This window comes from Pieris napi, chromosome 21, assembly GCF_905475465.1.
Source record: "Pieris napi chromosome 21, ilPieNapi1.2, whole genome shotgun sequence".
Taxonomy (NCBI): Eukaryota; Metazoa; Arthropoda; class Insecta; order Lepidoptera; family Pieridae; genus Pieris; species Pieris napi.
This window is the reverse complement of record NC_062254.1, coordinates 3219489-3246042: the sequence shown is the minus strand read 5'-3', so window position 1 is coordinate 3246042 and position 26554 is coordinate 3219489. Positions and strand designations below refer to the sequence as shown.

At 32.7% G+C, this 26554-nt stretch overlaps 2 protein-coding genes across 13 annotated transcripts in view; one reads left to right on the top strand and one right to left on the bottom strand.

The window, feature by feature from the left end:
* LOC125060328 (calcyphosin-like protein) overlaps positions 1-13206 on the bottom strand; it is a 49208-nt gene extending 36002 nt beyond the window's left edge. For both annotated transcript variants that reach the window (XM_047665193.1, XM_047665194.1), the window contains exon 1: positions 13114-13206. In XM_047665193.1, coding sequence (XP_047521149.1) covers positions 13114-13180 — 67 coding nt within the window. In that variant the 5' untranslated portion in view covers positions 13181-13206. The remainder of the gene's footprint in view (positions 1-13113) is intronic.
* Positions 1-26554, top strand: part of LOC125060323 (protocadherin-like wing polarity protein stan) — a 189922-nt gene that overhangs the window by 17422 nt on the left and 145946 nt on the right. For 10 of the 11 annotated variants that reach the window (XR_007118830.1, XR_007118829.1, XR_007118828.1 and 7 more), the window contains exon 2: positions 19143-19163. The exons of the other annotated variant lie outside the window; for it this stretch is intronic. The gene's annotated coding sequence lies outside the window, so the exon portion shown is untranslated. The remainder of the gene's footprint in view (positions 1-19142; positions 19164-26554) is intronic. 11 annotated transcript variants of the gene reach the window in all.

Below are 26554 nucleotides of genomic sequence, written 5' to 3'. Positions count from 1 at the left end.
GCACATAGAACGAAAGTCCATTGGTGCACAACCGGGGATTGAACCTACGACCTCAGATATGGGAGTCGCACGCTGAAGCCACTAGGCCAACACTGCTGCACACAAAGAATATAAGCGAAAAAATCTAGCAGTAATCTAAGCACGTTTTTAAATAACAGTATGTACTGTCACTATACGCTCACAAATAGGTCGCTCTCCGGAGAAATGTCGAGAAAACTTTCAAGCTGCGAGAGCAAGGGGGGAAGCTTCCAGCATTCTGACGGGGGCTGTATGAGTTAAGTAGATAGCAAAATGTTTTCGGCAACGGTAATTACAAGGAACGTCTCTAGACAGTATGCGCTTTCCGTCTTGTTAATTATCTTTAAACTAAATTTAAATATAGCTAAATCACATGAGAAGACTGCGTGGCCCAGGCTACTCTAGAGTTGGGATTTAAATTAGTACAGAGAGCTAAAGGGCGTGTCCCAGGACACATAATAGACAAGATATTTTGTTTTGTATTTAAAACAAATTTTATAATAAAAAGGCTTTAATATTTACTTATGTCCATACGTTCTACTAACAGAAAGTAGATGTACTTTCATCCAAATAAGTTACCCCGAAAACCTTTAAAATAACTATGCCTTTTTTTTAAGTAATACTTCTTTAGGCGCGTTATGAAAAATTGATGAGAGTGACATTTTACGATGCGCGCGCACCGTGACACAAAATTAACAGAACGAAGTTGCCCACGGAAGATGCTACGGCATTGGACGTAATTTAAAAACAACATTCGAATAATAATAGAATTTATGTTACACTTAATGTAATAAAATATTAATAAATATTAATTTATTTAATTTTTCAAATGTAAACTGAACTTTATCGACTAAAGTCGAAAATGACTCCTTTTCCAGTCTTTGATTATTTAATTGTAATTAATTATTTGCATGCAATCATAAACTATTTTTAATAATGCAAAAGAAGTAAAACTTCTTACGCGCGTACATAAGTACACGCACCCTTTTTTTAATCATAACCTAGTAGCACAAAAATTTTTATGTTCACAAAAAGATACATTGTAAGACACAGAAATAAGGTCGCAAGGCCTAGGCGACTATAGAGTGGCCCGTGATATGATAAGTGGATAGAGTTAAAGGAGCCTTTCGTACTACACACTGTAGACCGAATTAAAATTTGTACCATATGGCTTTAATATTTAAATCCTACGTTCTAGTAAAAGAAATAAGCTGTACTTGCTTCAACGTATCTTTCAATTTGATCATAACCTATTTTATTCACAAAAGAATACATTGAAACCCAGAAATGAGTCTAGTTTTATTCCCGAACTCACCGATAAATAGTAATTGATTACTTTTAAACCGATGAAAAACCTGAAGGACGAGGAAAATTCCACATAAAATTTATTGTATATTCAGTTATAATACCAGTCGTCATGACGACTATATTTGTTTGCAACGAACCTATCGGGAAATGCCCGATAATTTTGAAGCTCGTGTGGTATTCGGGGGATTATTTTTTCGACCCAAATGTCGGCCAATAGAATTGCACCATGAGACGAAATGTACAGTTAACAAATAAGAATTTCATAATGAATAAAACAACTACTTAATACTTTTCTTGAAGCAACGACCAGAGAAAATTTTCACAAAAAATTATCAGTATATATATATAATACCATGTAGGTTGTACCACGTGACGTCGAATGGTGCAATTCTATTGGCCGATATTTGGGTCGGAAAAATAATCGTGATAATAAAATGAATTTATAAGTTTTGTACTGGTTCTTGTAACTATGTTATGTGTACTCCCTTCGATCGTGTTTGCTATTTGTTAATGGATTTTAGATTAAAAACACCACAAGGGTTTACATTTGATCACGTGCCTGCATTTATTGTCTCTGTTTATTCAATGCAGACACCTTTGTTTAAAGTATAAAACAGACTGAATTTTTAAATAAGTTTTCCTTCGGGATTATGTAACAATGCAATCAATTTTCATTTTTACAAAGATTATTTTTAAATCTAATATATAAAATTCTCGTGTCACAATGTCCGTTCTCTCTGAAACGGCTTGACCGTTTCTTATGAATTTTTTTTGCAGAATAAGCAAGTCTGAGAATCGGACAACATCTATTTTTCATCCCCCTAAATGTTAAGGGTGGTCCCCTACATTTTTATTTTTTGACAAAAAAAATTGTTTTTATTTTTTATATAACCCCTCTACGGTCAACCCCTTTTATTATACATAGTAGATATTGAACTTTATTGAACTAAAATTTTTTTTCATAGAAATAATACGGCAAAACAACGTTTGCCGGGTCAGCTAGTTGTTTTATAAAACTGTCACCCACATAAAAAATCTAGATTTACTCTAATATGAGAAATATGATTATTTTTTTTAACAGTGAAATTAGTCTTTTTTGTATAACTAATTCATTAATACACACACTACATATAAAAGGGCTTTGTTAGCGTATAGAATGTTCTTGAAGCTTTTCACATTGTTCGATACATAACAGAATTGTAGACAGCGTAACGACGAAAACAAAACATGCGGTGTTAATTGCAACTGTGTTGTCGGATACTAACCTACACAAACTGATTTCTATCTTAATACAATGGGTTAAAGTTTAAAATCAATTGTTGCGTTAAGGCTTTCCGGCGTTGGCGTTATACGGCTAATATGCTTGACATGTAACCACGAATATCCCTCGAACGCCGATACGCAGTTCGTACTTTGATGTAATCATAGGCTACGCTTAACATGAATGTGATATAATTTTGACTAATTTCGATTAAAATAGACCGAAATAAAGCTATAATTATAACACATTTATGACTGCTCTGCTCCTCAGCATAATGCTGAGCCTGACACACGCCGTCGACTGTTTGGGTCTAAGACATGTCGCTTTCCCCACGATGTTTTCCTTCACCGTACGAGCAAGTGTTAAATGCGCAGATAGAAAGAAAGTCCATTGGTGCACAGCCGGGGATCGAACCTACAACCTCAGGGATGAGAGTCGCTGAAGCCACTAGGCCAGCACTGCTCGCTGAACATAAAGTAATCTATATATATATAATGAAAATGGTCTTCGTTTGAGGCTCAATCACGCCTAAACCACTGATCGTATCGACATGAAACTACCACCATTCGATGCGAAATTTTTCCTATTTATTTATTAAATTCCAACGTTCCTTCATTTTTTTATTGCTGTTTTACTTTTATGAAAATTTATCCATACGGACTTCACCGCGGAAACATTCGGGGAGGCTTCCTAGAACCTCTAAACGTCAACATCTGTTAAAAACTCGATTTTCGAAATATTTCAATTTTCTTAGCGGGAAGTTAAAAAGAAGAATAATAAAAATATGAAAAAAAATAAAATAATGAAACATAAAATTTATTTTAATTCGTCCAGCAAAGCGGGCGCGAAACGGCTAGTATATAATAAATACATACCGAATGTTACGGGCCATTAACACATTTGGCACACGTTACGATACATTTTGCAGGGAAATGCTAAATCTCTAACACATTTTGAATATTCACCAGAGGCGCATTGAGACCTGAAACAATTTTATTTCCCAGGGAATATCTGGGAATTATCTGAATATCAAAAAATTCCAATGACGCATCTTAAATGCAAAAAGGCAGGTATCTAGAACGCGGGATAAAAGATGGATAACAAAATGGACTGACCTTCTGAAAAGCGATGTATAGGACGACAAAAGTTACGAAAATTTAAGTTAAAAAAGGTTTCTATTTTCGTCTGTTTAACACAAAAATATAATGTTACAAGTCCTTAAGTTTCCAAGTACGTCCAACGGGGCCCCGGACCCTAAAACCTTTCTCTAATCCGAACCAAATCGCGCTTGGACCTCGTATCACATAAAGGACAATGGGCTTGCAAGATAAACGGATTAAAATTTACAATTTATAGCTACAACGGGTTTAGTTGATTATTCGCCTTAATATTTCACAGTCAAATTGTAGATACCATATTATAAATGTAGCGCAAAGTTTTTACTGAAACTGCTTACGCGCATTGTTTTGATGTATATTGCTCTTTAGGTATTTATTTTATTAATTTATTTACACTTCGTTACATTTATATAAAACAAATAACATAGTACATAAAAACATATAAGGGATGCAACGGGCGGCCTTATAGCTAATAAGCGATCTCTTCCAGACAACCCTAGTAAGAAAAAAAACTAAAAAAAAAGAAATATGATGGGTAAAATACAGAAAGTGCATGACCAAATCTTATAAAAATGAAATTTATAGAATCACCAACCTTAAAACCTTAAATAATAAAAAAAATTAAAAAGCTAATCCCACGGATTCATGAATTGCGATGCAAACAAAAGAATAAGAAATACAAGAATTAGAAAAGTGATGATTAAGCAGGATAGGATATGGTTAAGAAATGTTTATATTGTAGAAGAGATTTAAAAGATGATTTTTTAAAGATTGAATTCAGAACACAGATATTTAAGAGAAATAAGAGAAATCTATTTCAACTAACTTTTTAATCAAATTACGTAATCAATGTAACTTAAATATACTCCGATGTTATATGGGCCATGTAGTTAAAAAAATCTATTCATAAAACAAATCATATTGGACTGTTTCAACTAAAGTATTTAAATGTCTCTGCCCTGTTATATGCTGGGCCTCAGATTTCTGTATCTGTTTCATGATTATTTGTCAATCTAATAGGCAAGTAGGTGATCAGTCTCCTGTGCCTGAAACACACCGTCGACTTTTTGGGTCAAAGCAAGCCGGTTCTCTCACGATGTTTTCCTTCACTGTTCGAGCGAATGTTAAATGCGCACATAGAAAGAAAGTCCATTGGTGCACAGCCGTTGATCGATCCTACGACCTCGGGGATGAGAGTCGCACGCTGAAGCCAGTACGCTTTCCCCGGCTGCCTTTCAAAGAGAGAAATGTGTATTTAAGTTTCTGTAAATAAAGCCTTTTTCAATTAATTGCTTTCAACTCTGGAACGTAGATTTCTCCGTTAAAAGCAATATTAATAGTAGTACAGCTGAATCTTAATATTCATCGTCTAAATATTTGAGAGTAATCTAGTTACTGCCAATCTCCCAAGGCTTTGAGTCCGAATCCTAGGGGCTGTCTGTTCTAATAACTATTAACAAGTGTACCTTTCTGAATCCTAAATATGGAGTTTCTACATTTTATTTAAGAGTTAAAACTTATACTATAGGTTTGAACCAACAATAAGAGAATTACCAAATGTCTTAATATAATTATTACGTTTACAACTTTGGACTTGTCTTGACATTTTGGCGTATTGAACTAATAAAAAGAAATGTATTAGAGGCACGAATTTTATGATAGTTCCCTGATGTCATGGTTGAACCCTTTGGCTGTGCACCAATGCTTTTTGTCTATGTGCGCATTTAACAAATACGCTAAGAAAAACACTGCGCGTATCAGGCACAGAAGGCTGCTCTCCTCCTTGCTATTAAAAAAAACAAATGACTACGAAACAGATACATCTCAGGCCAAGGGTTAAAGCGCCACGATCAGTTTACGCCACAACGCCACTCCGTAACGTAACGCAGTAACGCAGTACAATTAGTATGGTATGGACCATACTAATTGTACTTCACTATTCGAATTTCGAACGATGTATGTTCCTGCTTCTGTTTTCTATTACGGTAATTATGCTTTACAAAGGGTCGCAGTGAAAATTAAGTGGCAGGCGAAACTATGTCCGGAAATCGAGGAATACGTTTGTATGGAATAATAAGTAAGCATAGATATGCTATCTAACGAAGGCTTGTATTTTTCACTTCGCCTGCTAAAAAAATCTCGCTGAGGTTTACGAGATAACAAAGAATGGTTTTAACATTTTACCTGGTCGACTATTAATTTTGGGTCTAAACGTTGAACGATTATTTTAATAATATACAAGTCGGGTATTAATTTATGCGTTCGAAATAACTTGAAATTATAGTTTCGTGTAGCTATGATGGAGGTTTTGCCGCCTCTGGCTTTGAGCGATTTTATTTAAAGTGGGTACGATCGTTTTCTATTTGAAACAATTTATCCAATAAAAGCTAATTCTGGAATACACAAAGCAGGCGATGAGTATTTTTGACTGTACGAAAATAAAAATTATCGATTTTAATTTGAACATTTCTCGTAGTCTTGAAATTATTTAAATCTAGTATTGTCTTTGATTGACATAACTTTTACACATTTAAATAAAAAACTTTTTTGACCGGATTGAAGTTATGAATTATTATAAGTAATATGTAGGAGTTGGTATCGACTAAATAAATTTTAGTCGATACCAACTCCGGGGAAATAAATACAGATAATGCAACTTTTTCTACAGCTGTGATACTTTTTGACATACAACACCTTTTGTCTTCAGTCACCGTGACCACGCACGCGAAACGTCGGATAAATTTAAAATTATGTTAAATAGTTGTAAATTTATAATAATACATAACTTCAATCCGGTCAAAAAAGTTTTTTATTAAAATTATTTTAATCTAATTCATATTTAACGGAAACCCAAATTTCACATTTAAAGCCGACCCCGAGGACTTTGTTTCGCCTTAATGTTTTTTCACTTAGCCTACCTATTCAGTAGTTACCAACATATGGGATAGTTTCTATGGAGCACTCCATAGAAACTCGCTTATCCGGAATTAAAACCTCAGAGGTAAAGAAATAGATAAAATGAACTACTCGAACCTCTGTGAGTGTGTATGTCACTGAACTTCTCTCAAACGACTGGACCGCTATTGATGAAATTTTTTGTGTGTGTTCAAGGGGATCTGGGAATGGTTTAGATTCACAAATCAGCCCGCCAGATGGCGCTGCAGTCGGTACTTTCATACTTTGCTTTACTAATTGCTTGAAATATCATGCAGGACAACGTCTGTCGGGTCCACTAGTCTATATATATAAAAATGAAACCCGTTTTCCGTTGTCACGACATAACATGAAAACGGCTTGACCGATTTGGCCAATTCTTTTTTTATAATATTCTTTGAAGTACGAGGATGGTTCTTACGAAGAGAAAAATTAAAAAAATTGAGTGAAAAAGTCTAAAAACAACACTTTTCTATATTCCCATACAGAATATTCGTAATAATACTTTAAAGACAATTTGAACTTTAATACCATATTATAAAGTTCAAGTGTTAGTGGAGGGGTTCCGGGAAGGTAAATTTTTATTTTTTGATATAATGTATTTGTTGTATTATCAACTTTTTTTTTTTATCTTACTTGCTAGACCGATGTCCCGAATAGCAGAATAAGTATTTAAAAAAAAACAAGAATCGACTGTTAGGCGGTACGATGTTAGCCAGGCCAGCTAGTTCTATAATAAAATTCATTCTTCAGTTAAATGAATTTCATTTAAATTTATAGTACACGATAAATACAATATTGATTCATACTATCATAGACCAAGAGATTTTGGGCGATGGTATTATCATTCTAACATTAGCTGAGCTTAAAAAAATCGATATAATTTCTTTAAAATCATTGCGTTATCATTCTGTCATTACCGCCGCCCGTTTATTAAAACATTCCATCCCCACTATTATTACGATCCTACACGTTCCTTTATTTTTAATCGATAATTACAAACAATGCAGTTTTTCTTAACATAATGAACTGTATTACATACACATAGAGTCCAATTTGATTTTAAAATTTTGAACCAATTATGTGACCATCAGCTCTGAGTAAACAGGTTTCCGTCGGACCTTAAGATGGATGGGACTGGCTTCTGGCTATTGGTTTTTTTTTATTCTATCTCTTTCTAATTTATAGGTAATGATGAGATAGGAATACTGATCGATTTAAGATAATTTTAATGTATTGTGCATTCAATGGGTCTCAATGAAATTTGTAGAGTATCAATTTCATTTACCTTGTTCGTATATATTATGTTTGGTTTATACCAACTTCTTTCTATCATATAATGTGTACCACAAAGCAATGCTTGTTTAAATCAGATATTTATCGTGCATTAAAATTCATAGCAAGTGCCTTGCATTAGGTAACTATAATTACGAAATTGTTATTAGGGATAATTTTAGTGAGTACGGATAGGACTAAATAAATGTTTAATGTAAGCCCGAGGGTATGACCTCAATGTTTGGTTCAGAACTCAGGTAGATCGAAAAATTCAGGTCTAAAATAAATTGGTTTTGGGATTAAATTCAGTAGAGGTCAATTGAATATATTAGGTCCTTTCATATGAAAATAAAGATTAATCCAATGAATGTAAAAAGATAGTTTCAATATCAATAGTCGTGTTAATTTGAAATTATTTTATTGCGGTTCGGACGTTAATATAAGTTTTACATATATTTTGGATAAATGATTGGCTCCAATTATAATTTAGTAAAAATTTTTGGTTGAGGCTTTTATAAGTAATTCTAAAAATAATCCTTTGCCTTTTAACTCGAAACAATTATTATTTTATCAGAAATTTAATTGGCTATACGTCATGTGCGTAATGTACATAAGTACAATTTACAGAACTAATTACTTCAAAGGACGCATGAAGTCTGACTGGAACTTTGGTTCAGAGAGCCCTGTTAAAATATAGAGGTATTCGCCCTAAAGTTTCGTGGGGATATATTTTACTAGGGAAACGAAAATCGCCTTATTTATTGCCTCAGTAGAGCTTTTACATCGATCAAGCAGTTGGGATCTTTGAACCCATACATGAGAGTAGGTACGGTTAGAATATTTAGTTTTTTCTTATGTAATAGGAGGCAAACGGGCAAAAGGCTCACTTGATGTTGACTGGTACTGCCCGCCCATGGACACTTACATTGCCAGAAGGCTCGCAAGTGCGTTGCCGGCCTTTCAAGAATCGATACGCTCTTTTCTAGAAGGACCTTAAGTCGAATTTGTTCGGAAATACCTCAGTTCAGCGTTCCACGTAGTGGTGGTGCGCGGCAAAAACTGCCTGAAAAACGCTCAGTTGTGGAACAACGGACGTCGAGTTGATACGGATGGTATTTTATATGCCTTGACGTACAATAATGAATCTCAGCTGCAGGTATTAGTCCGAACAACTCCTCTGAACTCTCTGCATGGTAAATGCGGTAGAAGATGCAGAGAGACCCCATCATCTCATCTCTACGCAACGCTATCAAGCCGCACGGAAAGTAGTAGTTCCCAAAATATTAAGTTAAATTTTCGTTTAATTGGGATGAATTAAAACTTTTGTTTATTTATTTATTTAACCACATGTATGATGAGGCAATCCGACTGCTTGATACAACAGGAAGACGTTAAGAAAACTAAATCTTTTAAGTTACTAAAACTAGTGTAGTGTAGTGAATTTAAGTGCACACACGAAATGCCCAAACATTAAAGAACACTTAACAAACATTATATTACTTTAAGTATTAAGTTAAGTCAACATAATATTATACTTATTAGCCATGATTATTGTATAGGCTATATTGTTAAATTCATATAAAGTCTTTTGTGAACTTTATTGTTAGAAAAAATTATATCTTAATTCTTTTTGTATTTCTAATTCATGTATTTTCTTATTCTTTTATATAAAATTGTAATTCACGAACCGTAGATTAGCTTAGCTTTAGTTAATTTATTAATTGTTTTATTTTGCATTAAGTTTGTTATGCCTTGCGCTTTACCCTTAGCATTTATTTTATTTCGTTATTCCTTACTAGGGTTGCCTGGAAGAGATCGCTTGTTAGCGATAAGGCCGCCTGTGGCATCCCTATTACTTTTTGTTATTTGTTTTCATTTTAATGTAACAAAAAAATCAATTACGCTTATATTTAAAGGCTAATTTCACAAACGACTTATTTTAAGTAAAATTGATTTATTGCAACTTACTAACGAATTTACGACATAAGGTGGGTGGACCATAGAAGGCCACTGTAACGAATAAACAGTTTTTATTCATTAATTTACTAGATAAATAAAAGAAACAAATTATTAACTAACACTTTGTTTTATTGTGCAACATATAAATTGTTTTTTTTTATTGTAGACGTTATCACTATTTCTTAAACTTAACTTTTATAAAGCTCTTGTAAACGGCCTTGCAAGGAACAGTGCTCCATACAAGGCCAATATTTTAAATCAGCCGTTCAACTTAAAACTAGAATTGTAATAATCAAAATATCCGCTTTTACTAAAACTACATAAAAAGCTCTTTCACTTAAACGAAAAATTAAATGCTTAACATATTATAATCTTGTTTAATAAACTCAACGAACATTCCTTGAACATTATCGTATAACTAAGAACTTATTAATGGATATTATTCAAAAATTATAGTAATGACTATTATTTCGATAACAAATGAGTTACCAATTCGTTTTGCAATGAAATTATATAATTTTTTTTTTACCTATAATGGCCTTCTAATGGGTCCGTTCTTTGTAAGGCCAAAATGTTCCTAAGAAGGCCAAACTAACAATTATCATTTATGACAGCCTTTTTTACAGACTAAGTACTCTAATTATTACGAACTTAAAATGGTACATAGTCAGTCTTGAAGTCAGGAATATTTAAAATCAACCATTCCTAAGATTAAAAAATGAAATTATGATAAAACTAGTTTTTCAACCGCAGCTCCGCCCTCGTGGACTTCACGATATCGCGCGCTTTGGAAATAAACTTATAAACATAAAGGATAATAATTTATTTTAATCACAATCTGAACATAAAAATGAGAGATCCTTTTTAGTGAGACCAATACACTCCTCGTGATACCACTTTTGACATTCGCTACATTGCCTCATGTCTTCGATTTTACACTCGCCACATGCGTGACAGTACCATTTTCTTTCTTCACCTTCTGCTTTTCTTTTCAGCAGTTCTTTGGAATCATTTTTATTGATGTTTTTCTTTTTTTGTCGTCGCTTACTTGTACATTTCATTTTTTTCTTACTCCCGGTACGTATTTCTAACTAAAAACGAAGTGTTCATATTTTCATAGTTCGTAAATGTTCCTAGTGAGACCCATGTACCCTAGCAAGGCCAACCGTCAAATTTTTGATTGGCTTTATAAGGAACCACCGGCTTTTATAGGAACACTATCGATATTTTAACTGAAACCAAAGTAAAATTAATATTTTTTTCTTTAGTATTATAAAAAAATCCATATATGACAATTTACAGTAAAAAGAATATGATAATAATGGGATATTCATATAAAAACTTATCTTTTGCTGAGCGCGCAAATTACAATTTTAACATCGATGACCGAAGTCTACGTAGTGAGGGACCGCACTGACAAAATAGCAACGCGAGCGACTCGTCACCGCGTCTGTGTCCTTGGGTTTGATGGAGCTTTGTGTAAATGGAAGGAATTTGTCATCACATGACTATAACTATGATTTTTTAGTACTTGGCCTTCAAGGGAGCATGGCCTTCCATGGTCCACCCACCTTAGTAGAACTATCAAAATAAATTACAAGAAAAAGTAGTTCTTCAAGGAATTTCGTATCATTTGCAAACTAGTTTTCCCTTAAATATGCAAAGCTGATTTACCGGCTTGGAGTGTGTTCTGCACAAGATGAATATTAGATGGTTATAACTAGATCTATCTATATATTTATATATAGATATGTTAGTTAAAAGTTTTGCAAAATAGATGTCAAATTTAAAACGTATTTTTGTCCTACATTTCGCTGATTTTACATTAAATCTTACCTGACATGACAGTCTATTAAAACTTATTATTAATAATGAATTAATTCTCTTATTAGAAAAACGCAAAAACGTAACTAGCTTAATAATTAATTTTAAGCTAGTTACGTTTTTAGTTAAATCATGATATGTTAAATTAATACAAACCACAGTGGTTTTGTAATGTTACGTATATATCATAATTTTTTTATATTATTCTTTAAAAAAAAATAAAAAAAATATTAAAAAAATATTTTGTAATTTATGTTGGATCTATAAGATAAATTACAAAAAGTTGGACAAGGGGACAACATTAATTAGTATATATAATGCATTTAGAAGTTCAATACTTTTCTATGAAATTGTATAAAATACAAGAAACAAGCCAAGGGGTAGTATATATATATATATAATAATAAATAATAATATTTAAAAAATATTTAAATATTATCAAACAACTTAAGTAACAAAAACATCGCCAGCTGTCCTATAATTCTATTCGATTTATGTAAAATGGCCACGAAGACACATTAAATTATATTATTCCTCATTAAACTGTCGTTAGTCAAGTCAAAAAGGTTCTCTTTCAATTACTTGTGGTTGTGGTGTACTATCAACATCTTCATCATCAAGATCGTGAAGATTTACTTACCCTACTGTGAATGTACTACTAATCTACCGCATCTTCATGCTTTCAAGCGTAATAATATTATGTATAATAAATAGGACATCAGCGCTATTCTAAATATTAATAATTATTCGAATCGGGTTTGATTTTCCAATTTAAAAAGAAATTTTCGTCAATAATTCCTTTAACATAGTAACTATGTTGTTTGTAATTTAAATAAAATATGAACGGCCGCTAATATCATTATTACGCGTTTGAGATGCGTAAATTTTAATGTAACTATAAAAAATACAGTCATTACAAATTCTCTTGAAGATAACTTCCATATTTTTGTCTCGTTTGTTACTCATCATACTACTTACAAAATACTGCTACTTATGGCCGATTTACATTATCTTAGTGTTTAGGAGAGTGCTTTAGTACAACTTGAAAGGCAAGTTCTTTAGCGTAGCGTTTACTAAAGCAAGTAGCGTTTACATGTTTCAACTAAAGTACTATCCTAAAGCACTCTCCTAAACACTAAGATAATGTAAATCGGCCCTTAAACAGATATGTATGTAAAAATACTAGACGAGAACAATACCGATATAAAATTTGATTAGTTTTAATGATTACAAAATATCGGATTTAAAATCTCGTAACGAAGACAACATGACTTTCCAAAGCCTCCAAGAATCAACAATTCCTTCCAGCCCAAAATAATAAAGATTATAGAATATATCTATGCTTTAACCAATAACCTATGAATGCTAAAGGCTTGTTCGCAGTGCAATTTAAACAAATATTTACAAAAGACTCACGATCGCTCTGCTCAGCATTGCTCCAAGCCAGAAAAGCAACGAACAAAACCACAGTAATGGAAGCCATCGTAACACTGCAACTATTTACTGGAATTGCTTTATATAGTATGACCGTGACTGCCCACATACTATCATTAGAGCGATCCGATTGACCTTGGCAATTGGATAATCAGCGGAACCATATTGTTTTGTACCACAGTAACCACAAGTAGTTGGGGATGTATTGAATAAAGAGTAGTTCGATGCTTTTTCTCATCCCAGTTCATAAATAAGTACGTTAGTAATAAAATACTACGAAAATTTAAAGGTTTCATTAGGAGTGGACATGTCACGTGTCTCAGATTTAATTAGACATATTGTTGACCAATCACAATCAAACGAATCGCGCCTTAATTTGTTTCACCATAGACAACGACTGTCTATGACAACTTTAATTTCATCTATATTTCAAACCTTCAATACTTCTACAGTGGAATAATACTTCTTATGGCTTGGTAGGCATAGGTGGCTGTTCAGTAACTTACCCTAAACATTTTATCTAATTTTAAATTTTATCAAATAATCAGCGTCAATTACTTAATTTGTAACCCTAAATTTATTATTATAATTTTTTTTACTTTTTAAAACTGTTTTAAACACGTACCATGTACCACGGAATAAGCCATTTGACCCGCTTTTTATTACTTCAAGCGCAAGAAACATTGCCAAGAACGTGAGTAGACCCAAACCTTGTCGTGTGTTACAAATATAAAGAAAAGCCATTAATGAAACGAGCTCACGATAGTAAAAAATTAAATAGGTCCTTTTATGACAGTTATTTGTCCACAATCTTAATATATATAAATTACGTGTCACGTTGTTTGTCCGCTATGGACTCCTAAAGTACTGAACCGATATCAATCAAATTTGCACACCGTGTGCAGTTTGATCTAACTTAAAAGATAGGATAGCTTACATCTCAATTTATACACGCAATATTATTTTATTGCAAAATATTTGTTTATTATTTGATAGTCACAATTCTAACAGATGGCGCTGTGTTGAAAGTACCAACATGGTGGTACATGCATGGTGGTCCCTATGACTGGTGTTCTCCTACCGTTTCCTTTGAATAGTTTGCTACTATGTAATATAACAAAAACCTTAGCCACAGCAACGCTTGGCCGGTCTGTTACATATATTTTTAATAAGATTCAGGGACGAGACGCTAACTATGTCCTGTATGACAAAATCCAATACGTTTTTGACATACAAGAATATTAAGTTACGACTCTAAGTCTTGCTTTAAGACTTAAAAGGGGTCGTACGTTCCCCACACCCAAACAAATTATCGTGACCATGATTGTTAAAACGTCAGACTTGGAATCGATACAAACGCGTTGCTAGGCATCTTTTGTTGGGGATGCGTCCCCTTAGTGCAGTCCCCTAAATGCGTATTCACAATGCTTTGCTAATATTACATTTCATCGTTGGTTCATTATGAATAAGTGTTCTTCACTTATAAATCGAAGTGCGATTTTTACCATTAATTTTTAGTGATAAAGATCAATAGTTTATTTACACTTAATTGTATGGCAGGGCTTTAGACATGTAATCAGTTCCAGGAAATGATTTTCCACTAACCTAAAGAGGTGTATTTACTGAATTAAACTGATTTTAAGCTTGGATAGTTTTGCCGCGTCTGTCTTACGAGTCTGTCAGTATCTGATAAGTTTAAAAACCCTTTTACAAGGTTACATCATGATATTTTACATTGTTAGATCTGTTGAATAGATTAAATATTACAGAACTACACAGATAAACATTTGTTATATTTGACTACTTATGTAATTTTATTTGAGCTGAAAAATTTGTAGAAGATTTATATTATTAATATAAGAATATCGTGCTGTACGCGAGTATCACTACAATCATGTTTTAGATGATGATATTCTAAGGACTTTTAAGGGTCCTCGACCATTGATTACCCCAAAGACCGAATAACTTTGTTAGCTCGCTACAGGGTATGACGTCATCGCCGTGATTGGAGCTTTTTAAGGAAATTCGAGATATATTACACACATTAATAGTCTCAAAAAACAACCACAAAGAATGCTCTATAGCGAAATTCTAGCAAAAATAGCCTAACAAAGAACACAAATTGTAGTCTTGTTCCCAAAGTACTTGATAAACCACAGATAAACTTCCGAAGCACTCCACTGTCCGAGCGATCCACAGACTTGCATTCCGATCGCGGGTCGATGGACTCACACATTCGCACAGTATATACAGACAACGCAATTAGAATGTTGTAAGGTTTCCTTTATTAAATTGTGGAGGATAACGTTAATAAAATTTGTGACTTGGCACTCGTTTATGGCAAACACAAGTAGTATACATTTACATAAAACTTCCCTATTGTATATTAACGCGAGTTTGGTCTTTAGATGGCAATTTTTTAACAATGCGAAATACATCAGTAATCTTTAAATTATACTTACGAAATCAACGAAACCTATCACTTATCCATTTTAAAGTTAAACATAAATGTGCATGCGAAATCTTAGCCAATAGTAAGATACATTGTTTTTTATTAAAGAAACACTGAGACGTAGAACATTACAATCTCACTTAAGTTAAGACTAATAACTAATTAAAGTCAAACTAATTTACAAATAGGGATTTAACATATTAGTAACACTCTGTGAAACATATACAGGTCTAGTATTGTCTTTTATTGACATAACTTTTAGACGTAGAAAACTACGAAAACACTTTTTTAACGGATTTGTTTGATGATGTTTTATTATAAATTTACAATTATTTTACATAATTTTAAATTTAACCGACGTTTCGCGTGCTTTACAGCGTAAGTGGTCACGGTGACTGAAGACAAAAGGTGTTGAATGTCAAAAAGTATCACAGCTGTAGAAAAAGTTGTATTATCTGTATTTATTTCCCCGGAGTTGGTATCGACTAAAAGATGGCTGCCAGAACCCTCCATCTTTTCTATATACAAGTCTATTTAATTTACTGTAATGTCTTTAACAAATTACAAGCATGTGTAATATATGAAAACGAACTTTAAAAATCACTATCCGGAATTTTTCAGAAAACTATCATACTAAAGTCCTGAATAATCTCATCTACAAAGCGCAGAGACGTCTTGAAAATGAGGATATTTTACAAGAGTTTATAGTTTTCTACAGAAATTTCCCGCTAAACGATCATAAGTTGACAGCTTTACAACTTCTTGAAGAGCTTCGAAACTAACCTTATAAATATTCACAGAAGTTCTGTGTAAAAGTTTTGTAATCCTTTCTCTACGAACCTTAAAAGTGACACCGGCCTGCTTTATGCAAGATAAAGCTTTAAATTTATTTAACAAAAATAACGCGCATAAACTCACCGAGACTCTAATCTTGATCAATAAAGTAATAAATATGCATTTATATCAGTCTCAAAAGATTTCTTTAAATGTGTAGTAGTCGCAGGAACGATGACGTAAAAACAGTTTTAATTTATCCTAAATTCAATATCATATATCAGATTAAGAATGATGCCTGGAAGAGATCGCTAGAAAGCAAGTTGCCCTTTTATTTAATAATTTGAATTGAATTTGCCAAATAGAACTTGAAAATAATAATACACCAGTGAGTCTGTAATTGTATAATATGTTTAGTGCTCCACTTTGTTCGCGGTGTCTCGTATTAGTTGTCTATGAGCGATGGTATCTCTAAACATTAAGTGAGCTTTAGTACTAAAATATGTAGTCTATGGAGCTTCCTTATATAGGAATAGGAAGCAAGCTTATAATATTAGTTTACCCTTTAATGTAAATTTCAAAAGACATTTGAATACTACGAGAAAAATAGGAAAAAATATAGTTCGATTCATTTACATACTGGTAATAAATATTGTGTTCTCCCTTAACTTGGAACATAATTTTGTCTCGCGTCGGAACAACTTTACAAGAGCGAGCTTTTCGGATATGTTTTTTGTTTTCACGTAAAATAAAAACATTTTTACGGTGATTTATATTATTTTTCTTATTAATATAGGTTTAGATGATTGCGTGTCATTTAGAGCTTATTCTTATAAGGCATTTTTAGAACTAGTAATTTTTACGTTGATTTTTTTCTTTATTGCGATGTTAGCGACAGAATGGATTGCTTAAAATCAGTGGCGCTACAACCTCTTTAGGTCTGGGCCTCAGATTTCTGAATCTGTTTCATGATCATTTTTCAATCTAATAGGCATGTAGAAGATCAGCCTCCTGTGCCTGACACACGCCGTCGACTTTTTGGCTCTAAGACATGTCGGTTTCCTCACGATGTTTACCTTTACCGTTCGAGCGACTGTTAAATACGCACATAGAAAGAAAGTCCATTGGTGCACAGCCGGGGATCGAACCTACGACCTCAGGTAAGAGAGTCGCATGCTGAAGCCACTAGGCCAACCCTGCTCTGAATGGATTTCTTAGGAATGGTTAATTAATTTATATATTTTATTCATTTTTATACATTTACTTAAAAAAGGAAAATATACAATTTTTATAAAATTTTTTGTTAATTGCAACTCAGATGTAATTTAACTTAAACCCTCGACTGAAGGGCACTTTTAAATATTTTATATAACGCATATGACTACTTCAGTGTACATGGGGTTGATCTCAACTATGCATAAATAATGTTTTAATCCTAGATTACAGCGTTATGTAGTTTGTGACAGCAGTAACCTTTGGTTACTTAAATATTCGTCATGAATTTATTACAATATTTGATAGTAAAGGATTTAAATTTGTGCTGTCTATGTTCCAAGTTTTTGACACATTTTTACGTTTTTTATGTATTTTTTTATCATATTAAGCCAGTTTAATTACCATAAAAACGTTAAAAAGAGCTTTTTGTATAGTAAAACATATTCGTTCTAGAAACACATTTGAAAAAACTACTATATTTTGTTTTCAGACATAACATGGTCATTCTAAGTTTTTATATTTATTTAGTATTTTTTTTAAATCGTATATAACATACATTAATTAAGGGTTTATTTTTTAACAACAAAAAAGGTTTACCATATATGATTAAAGGGTACTAAGTATTCAGGGAGGGTAAATTTGAAGACTCTTTGAATACACACAACTAATAACCAAATTTATGTTCTTATAAGACAGATGGTTCTAGTTACAATGAACTGTTGTTGTTGAGTATTAACCGTGACTAACTGTGGTTAAACACGTGACACGCAAGTATTCAAATCAATAATTTTCAAATTTCGAATTCGCTTTCGGTAATTTTATGTTAAAATGGCGGGAGCCGTAAAAATGGCAGCTATCAAAGAATGAAAAGTGTTGCATAGATAATTAATGTTTTGAAATAAAATACCTTTTATTATCTGGTTTCATTAGCTCAGGATCGATTCATGATCCTGGTACACTGTTCCACACGGGCCTAAGCCAAGTGAACACAGTTTTATATGGGAAATTTGCAGGTTATTCTTCCTGTATTTAATATTAGGATAATATATTATTGTAGTTATAGCTTATAATAATAATAGGTAGTTTTTGTTTTACAAAAAAATGTTTCGCTTTTATTGGTAGTAGCATGTTATATATAGCTCGATAAACAATCTATCAAATAAAACGCAGTTGTTCCTAGGAGTAGCGCGAACCAAACAAATGAACATAGCGTTTTCTTTTGTTTCAAATGTATTTTAATTCTGTATTTGTGTTATGGGGGTCTTCCCTCAGAGATACGACCTCCAAATGTTCAAAAAGCGAATCTACTCCTCCCTCAAAGGCCGGCAACGCACCCACTAAACATGGGTGTCTATGGGCTGCGCAGACTGCCCTTTTTGGTCGTCCCGCAAGCTCGTTTGCCCCCCTATTATATAAAAAAAAATACATGTTGTGTAATTTAAAAAAAAAATATGCCTATTTGCACCTATTCAAAACTAGTAGTCAGACTATCCCTATCCTAGCCCACTTCCCCTCTAAACAGAATCTTACCCTCGTGGAATAAATATTAATTAAGCATTTCTCTTTTCAGAACAAAGCTCTACCGGCTACGGTAAGTTAACCCTTTAGCTGTCAAAAATACAAAACAGCCCTAACACTTAGCTGCTGGCTAAAAATGGAATAAAGAGAACGCGTGGTTTCCAGTAAAATACGTGTCTACGGCTCCATATCGTGAGTTAGCATGAGTCACTGTTTAATACGGAGGGTTAGGGCTGCCAAATATTTAATAGTATTACGCGCCCCCTATGAATTTAAAATGTCAAGTTCCTAGCGGGAAAACGAAACCTGTATGTGATTCCATATCTCGTTGACCTGGACATCTGCTCACGGATGAATTGGACTTACTCCTCTACAATTTGTTTAACATTATTTGCCTAACTTAAGACTAAGAAGTAATTTAAGGCTAACTTAATTTCCTGAAAGGATATAAATATAAGAACATTTCTTGACAAATTATGAAAATTTTATTAAGGAAAAGACACATTGACATACACAAGAGACACAAAGAGGTTTTCATGTCAGAAAGTTATTATTTTATTGTGTTTATATTTGTACATTCTTTTGTATAATTTGTATATATATCAACATTTAAACAGATTGTGACACGTACCCATCTAAAAATGAATAATTGTTATTAATTGTTTTTTTTTTTGTTTTTTTTAATGTATTTTTTATGTAATATAAGGCAAACGGGCAGGAGGCTCACCTGATGTTAAGTGATACCGCCCATGGACACTCACACTGCCAGAAGGCTCGCAAGTGCGTTGCCGGCCTTTCAAGAATTGGTACGCTCGTTTCTTGAAGGACCCTAAGTCGAATTATTGTATTCTACGATAAAAATTATCACAATATCTCTGACCGACTTAAATAACCCGAAGGATTATTATCCTTATCAATTCGACATATATTCTATGTTCTTAATTGTCAGTGTTGAGTATGTATTGTTCGTGCGCCCAAGTAAAAGAAGATAATTAGAAGATAATTTACAAAATAATATAGCGTTATAAAAACAAGCGCAGAAATTGACAGCCCTGTATGGGGTCAGCACCACCCTTAAATTAAAATACCTAAAACGTTGAGATACGTCAAGTTTATAAATGATCGGAAAGTTAATGGTTTTGCATGCTATTAACGAATATCAGTAATGGCTTTTGTAAACCATTTAAAATACCGTATATTAAAATTATTTAATTAAACAATTGATGATTTAATATTTTCAAAACATTTTAGACGCTTCTTTAGATAAGCAAAACGCTAGTTCGTTTTGTTTAAATATTGTAAACCCCCAAGCTTCCATAATCAAATTACAAACCAGGTACCAAAGACAATTGTCACACGTCCACAGAGTATACATGTATAAGAAACATTATTATGTAGGGTTGCTAATAGCAGGACAAAATATAATCTTCAGTTTTTACTTTGTTTGCAGACATAAACATCAAATTAATGTGTTATTTTATTTACAAAAGCTTGCTAACTCTCGGCACAGATAGAGAAAATAAACAAGTTTATGGCTAAGAAAAGAAGAAAAACAGATTCAAAAATTTTCAAATAGCAGGAAGCAACGGATATCCACTCCTAGCTCGTTAATTAGAATGCTCAATCTGAATATCGGTGAGTTTTGGCCAAAACTGAAGCCAAACCGATAAAGCTATTAAATATACTCATAGAACCATGAATGTTTTTTTTAACTCGTCAGTAGATAAACCACTCCTTATATGGAAATTGTATTCGTTTTTACAACAAATTCCCAAGCGAAATTGGAGACTTATCACTAAATAAATTCAAAGCCCTCGTTAAACGTAAATAAATCAATAAATCTTTTTATAAATTTGACGAAAATTTAAATGATCCTAATCCTTGGGATTGATTTGCTCCAGTTCAAAGAATTTGTGTGACTCAAAATAAATACAATTAATTTAACTTCTTTTCTTACGTTCATAAGTGTACTTGTTTACCTATATGAATATATTTATTTTGAGTTTGAGTTTGATTAAATAATGTTAAATCGCGTTTAAATCGATTCCTTCAATTTAAACAGTACAGGTATTTTCGTTCATGAAATGTGTCAGCTGTATTATATATTTTCGTAAAGATATTTCCTCTTTCCCGTTAGAAGTGTAATAGATGTAAAGTATGATATATAGGGGCTGTTACTTGTTTGGCCACATGGCGCCTAATTGCGAGCATTCAAAGGCAGCCAAGCGTGCCACTGTGATTGATCACCGGCGTTAAACATGTGGAATCGTTTGTCACCAGTTCAATAAAACAATCATTAATTTTATTAAATTTGTTGCTGGACTGGTGGCCATTTATAACAGACCTCTCGTGTGTGGATGAGCTAGGTTTATGTGTTAATAAACGAATAGACACTTTATATATTTAATTCTCTTACATAAGGTCAATCAATACAAATAGAAAATGTTATTAGGGCTATAACTATGTTGGAAGACAATCTGAAGAACTGGCTGCAGGTAACTAGTGTGCTATAAAAATTCGATAATAAAAAAATAAATATCTAAAATTACGTACTAAATGTTAGCGAAGCTTTTATTATTTAATATTATTATCAGTGAATTTTATTTCGGTTATAATTTTTGTTAAGAATTTATATTATACTAGTAGACCGGCCAAGCGTTGCTGTGGCTAAGGTTTTAGTTATATTACATAGTAGTAACCTATTTATGGGAAACGGTAGGCGAACAGCAGTCATGGGGACCACCATGCTTTTTTGGTGGTTATGCCATTAAATTGTAGCTTATTTGAAACGTTGGTACTTTCAACAAAGCGCCATCTGTTGGAATTGTGACTATCAAATAATAAACAAATATTTTGCAATAAAATAATTTTGCGGGTATAAATTGAGATGTAAGCTATCCTATCTTTTAAGTTAGATCGAACTCCACACGGTGTGCAAATTTGATTGAAATCGGTTAGGAGTCCATAGCGGACAAACAACGTGACACGTAATTTATACAAAATTAAGATTTGAGAACTGGCACTGAATGTAAAATTAAGCATTAATATTTATTTCTTTACTGACGAGTCCTAAGTGTACAATGTGTTACCTATATATATGATTAAAAGATTTTTGAATTTTGAATTTTATTAACTGCAAGGTTTTGGTTGTTAGGTACTTTCATTAGGCCAATAAAACATAATTTTAATGACTGATAGCTGACCAAATGAAATAATACAATTATTATAATAAATAATATAAATTTATTAACGTCAAAGAAAAAAGAACGGGCCAAATAACTGGCAATACAGAATATTTGTAAAACTCTTGTAATTGAAATTAACGTTTGGCAGTCATGCTCAGTGGTCCGTTGTGCCCCTAAGTATTAAATATAATTGTATGTCTGCTGGATACTACATATACGCAGGTAATATAATTACAATGGTGCATAGTGATTGAACAACCTGGAACAACGTATAGCGCATACCAATACGTGTGTCGCATTTGAAATGTCTCGTAGCCTTGGTTGGTAGGGCTGTGACTTTTGAAATTTCATTTCAAGACTGTTTTAGATCTAGGAAAATTTAAAAGCAGTTCGGCAGGATATTCCCGCATTCGAAATATAAAATAAATAAGGTTTGTTTAATGGTCTCTTGCTTTGAAACACTAGTGTGATGCCTGCTTCACCGTACAGTTTGTACACAGGGTAATACTTTTTGTACGACCTACCACTGATTATAACTGTTAATGATATGTTAGCGAATATAAACTTTCTTTTAATACTCTCAAATTTCTGGCATAATAAAACTTATTGCCACAATTATATCAAACTAGCTGTGCCCTGCGGTGTCATCTGTTATTTCAGTAACATCGTGATGTCATCAAATTCTTCAGCGTTATATGAGTAAAAGTAGGGAAATCAAAGCACTGCTAGGGACTTATCAAACTAGCTGTGCCCTTCGGTTTAACCCATTATTTCAATTACTTCGTATTGTTATGGGCTATTCAATACAAAAAATCAGTTTGAATCTTTCAACAAATAATCAAAGGGGCCATTCAAGTATAACGTAAGCAGATTTACTGCAATTTACCCCCTCCTGTTGTCAGGAAAAGTAAGCAGTAGGAATCCTTGAAAATGCATTTCGTTTTCAAGCATAGACAACGTGTGGGTAATATGTGTAAAAAAGTAAATAATTACTAATGTTGACGTATTCACCAAATAAGAAAATAGACCCCCCCTATATATATTTATAATATTAGTAAAAAATAGAGATATCATATCTATTTTATTTACATATTTCTATACTAACATAATAGTCGAATTAATGTAATGAAAGCTAACTTTAACTTATGAGGATTAAATAAAGCACAATAAAAGATTTTTCATTAATTATTTCGTAAGAGGTTTTTAATGTTTAACATTCAGTATTGTTTTACGAATATTTTATTATATGTTCAGCCCTAAGTTACACTCAGGAGGTTTTAGTCTGTGGACATGACAGGATATTGAGATCATGACTTACCGTCAGCTAATTTACAAAATAACTGACGTAAATAACTTTGAACAGATAATACATTAAACTACAATTAAATTACCTAAAACATAAAAATTAACTAATAATAAAACAATAAAAAGCCCGTTTAATTTCCAATCATGACAAATAAATAATAATATACAGCGTCGATTTTATAATATTTAATAATTTTATACATTCTTTTATTTATCTTGTAATCCTATATCCTAGCTTCCTTTAGTATCGTCGATCGGAACCCCTTCACGGGGAAAGGCTCCTCCAGCTTTTTCCAACTGACTCTATATAATATGGCTTTCATTCTCGATGCTTCTATTTCTTCTATACACCTTTTTTATAAGGTTAATAAAAATAAATGTGACACCAATTCCAACATAACACCTATCAATTTAGTATTTTTCTAGAAGTCTGAGAAAAATGATTGTAACAAAAATCACCTCATGTTAACTAGTTTAAATATTTTAACCTCTAATAGGCATTGAGTGAGTCCACAATATTTCAGTCAAATTAATATTAAACGTGACATAACATTAATAAACTAATTTAGGCTTTTAGGCAGTATTTATTGGTGTTTTATCCAGGCGAATTAAAATAAGAACGAAATTTTTAGAAGAAGAATTTAGCAAATCTTTTTGTTTTTAACATTTAGTTAAATTCCACTCTTTGATCTTTACGAAACTTTTTTGTATACACAGTTGTAAATAAATTCGTGATGTTGTCTTAATAGAACATATAGGATTTTTATTATCGGACGTCTGGGAGAAAACTTTACTTTGAAACTTAGTTAACTCCTTATTTAGTTCTACGGATACGAGAGAAGCTTGGTTTATTATACACTAAGCATCAATAAAATCCAATCACACGAGAAATGTCGAAGAGGATAAAATATTCCTAAGTTCTAATTGTTTATTTATTTAATTATACGTAAATATTATTTTTATTTAATTAACGTAAAACAAAACTCTTAGACAATACAGAAAGCCAAAACAGATTACATATATATATATATATATATATATACAATATATATATGAAACAGAAAACAGGTAAGTACATTTATAGACAAAAATATCATTAAAAAACTAAATAAAACTGAAATTTAACATTTGAAACAACAAATAATACTTAATATTTCAAATTAGTGCTTTAACAAAATTAGAGTCTTCCCGCCTCTTCAAATACTTTGTCACATTTTCCTTGGTGAGGTGGCAAATATCAATATCCTCATTGTTCATTGATGTAAAGTCTTACGTCTGGCATTACGTCTTTGCAAAATCCTAATCCAAGACAAGCGTCTTAACCTGTAGTTTGTATAGTTGTTAATAGCTTTTAAGTCTCAAACGTTCTTAATTTAGCAACAGCGGAATATAAAGCAGCGAAACAGGTCAGGTTTATAATTTAAAATTCAGATTAAACTTTTTTGTTTTAATATTGCAGTTAAAAGATAAAAATGTTATTCTATGTTTGTAGAAAAAGCGACACTAACAATAGAAAAAACTAAAATGTTGGCTATAGCTAACTTCAGGTCAGTAAAAATTTACTCATCATTTTTCCATAACGCTTGGCGCGTTATTAAGAAGTATAACTTCAAAAATTACGTACTGTTTCGTTCTTATTGACGAAAAGCATACTTCTACACTCTATTGTCAGTTTAAACATGGACTCCTTTTAAACTTGGATACGTTTCGCTATGACTCAGCTATTCAACTTTATTTGCTCAAGAATTTCCTCGTAAGATACCGAGGCGTGGATTAGGTAAATAGCTGAAAATTGAAGTTCCATTTTTGCGAACGTTTTTAAAAACTTTCGAGGAACTTCTCAAGGGTCAACGCTAGTACGATTTCAATATATTACCTTTATATGTTGTAGTATACATATTACGCTTATATAAAGCCACTTTCAGTGGGCATAACATATTAAAATTATATTAGAAAAGAAAATATCCTATAGCTCATATCAGTTTTGTGTGTTTCGTAACAATTTCTTAATGGGCAAGTTGGTGGTCAATTTTCGGGCCAAATAATAGCGTTTCTTCACGTTTTCCTTTGATGCGCATCCGTGCGACGAGCACTCTATAGCCACTCCAGAGCAAACTGCTTTACATAAGACCACAAAAATTGTTTTGGAATACTATATATCGGCCAAGCACACTAGTCTACCCACAGTTACCTAGAACGTGTCATTGAATTTGACAGAAGTCTTTTTAAACTGAATTTTAATATAGATAGGGGATCGGCTTCAAGTTCTGGTGCCCTCTGACAGTCACGATAAGTTTGACAGTGATTAAAAATATATTATATTTAGAACCAATAGATTTAGAGCAATTTCTGGTAATTTTGTTAAAAAAAATACCACCAACAGCTTCGTGTTTTTATGCTTAGAATATAAATTGATTTATAATTTGTTCGATGAATTCCTAGAACACAGATTACGCATAATAAGATTTTTGAAATTGTTTAGTGTTATTATTATTATTGACTTCTAATTTAAAAAATTGAGCAGCGTTGGCTTAGTGGTTTCAGCGTGCGACTCTCATCCCTGAGGTCGTAGATTTGATCCCCGGCTATGCACCTTTGTACTATTTGTCTATCTGCGCGTATAACATTCGCTCGAACGGTGAAGGAAAACATCGTGAGGAAACCGGCTTGCCTTAGACCCAAAAAGTCGACGGCTGATCATCCACTCGTCTATTAGATGTACAAATGATCATGAAACATACAGAAATGCGAGGCCCAGACCTAAAACGGTTGTAGCGTCACTGATTTATTTTTTAATTAATAAAATTGGCCTCTGGTGGCGCGTCGTATTGCGTCTGAGAGGACAGTGAAAGAGACACAAAAGTGTGCCAGTGTCCAACTGATTTAACTACAAAATAATTTTTAAATGAAAACGCCAATTAAAAGATTACAGACTAAACAATAATATATACAGAGTGAATGCGTAGAGTGTGGG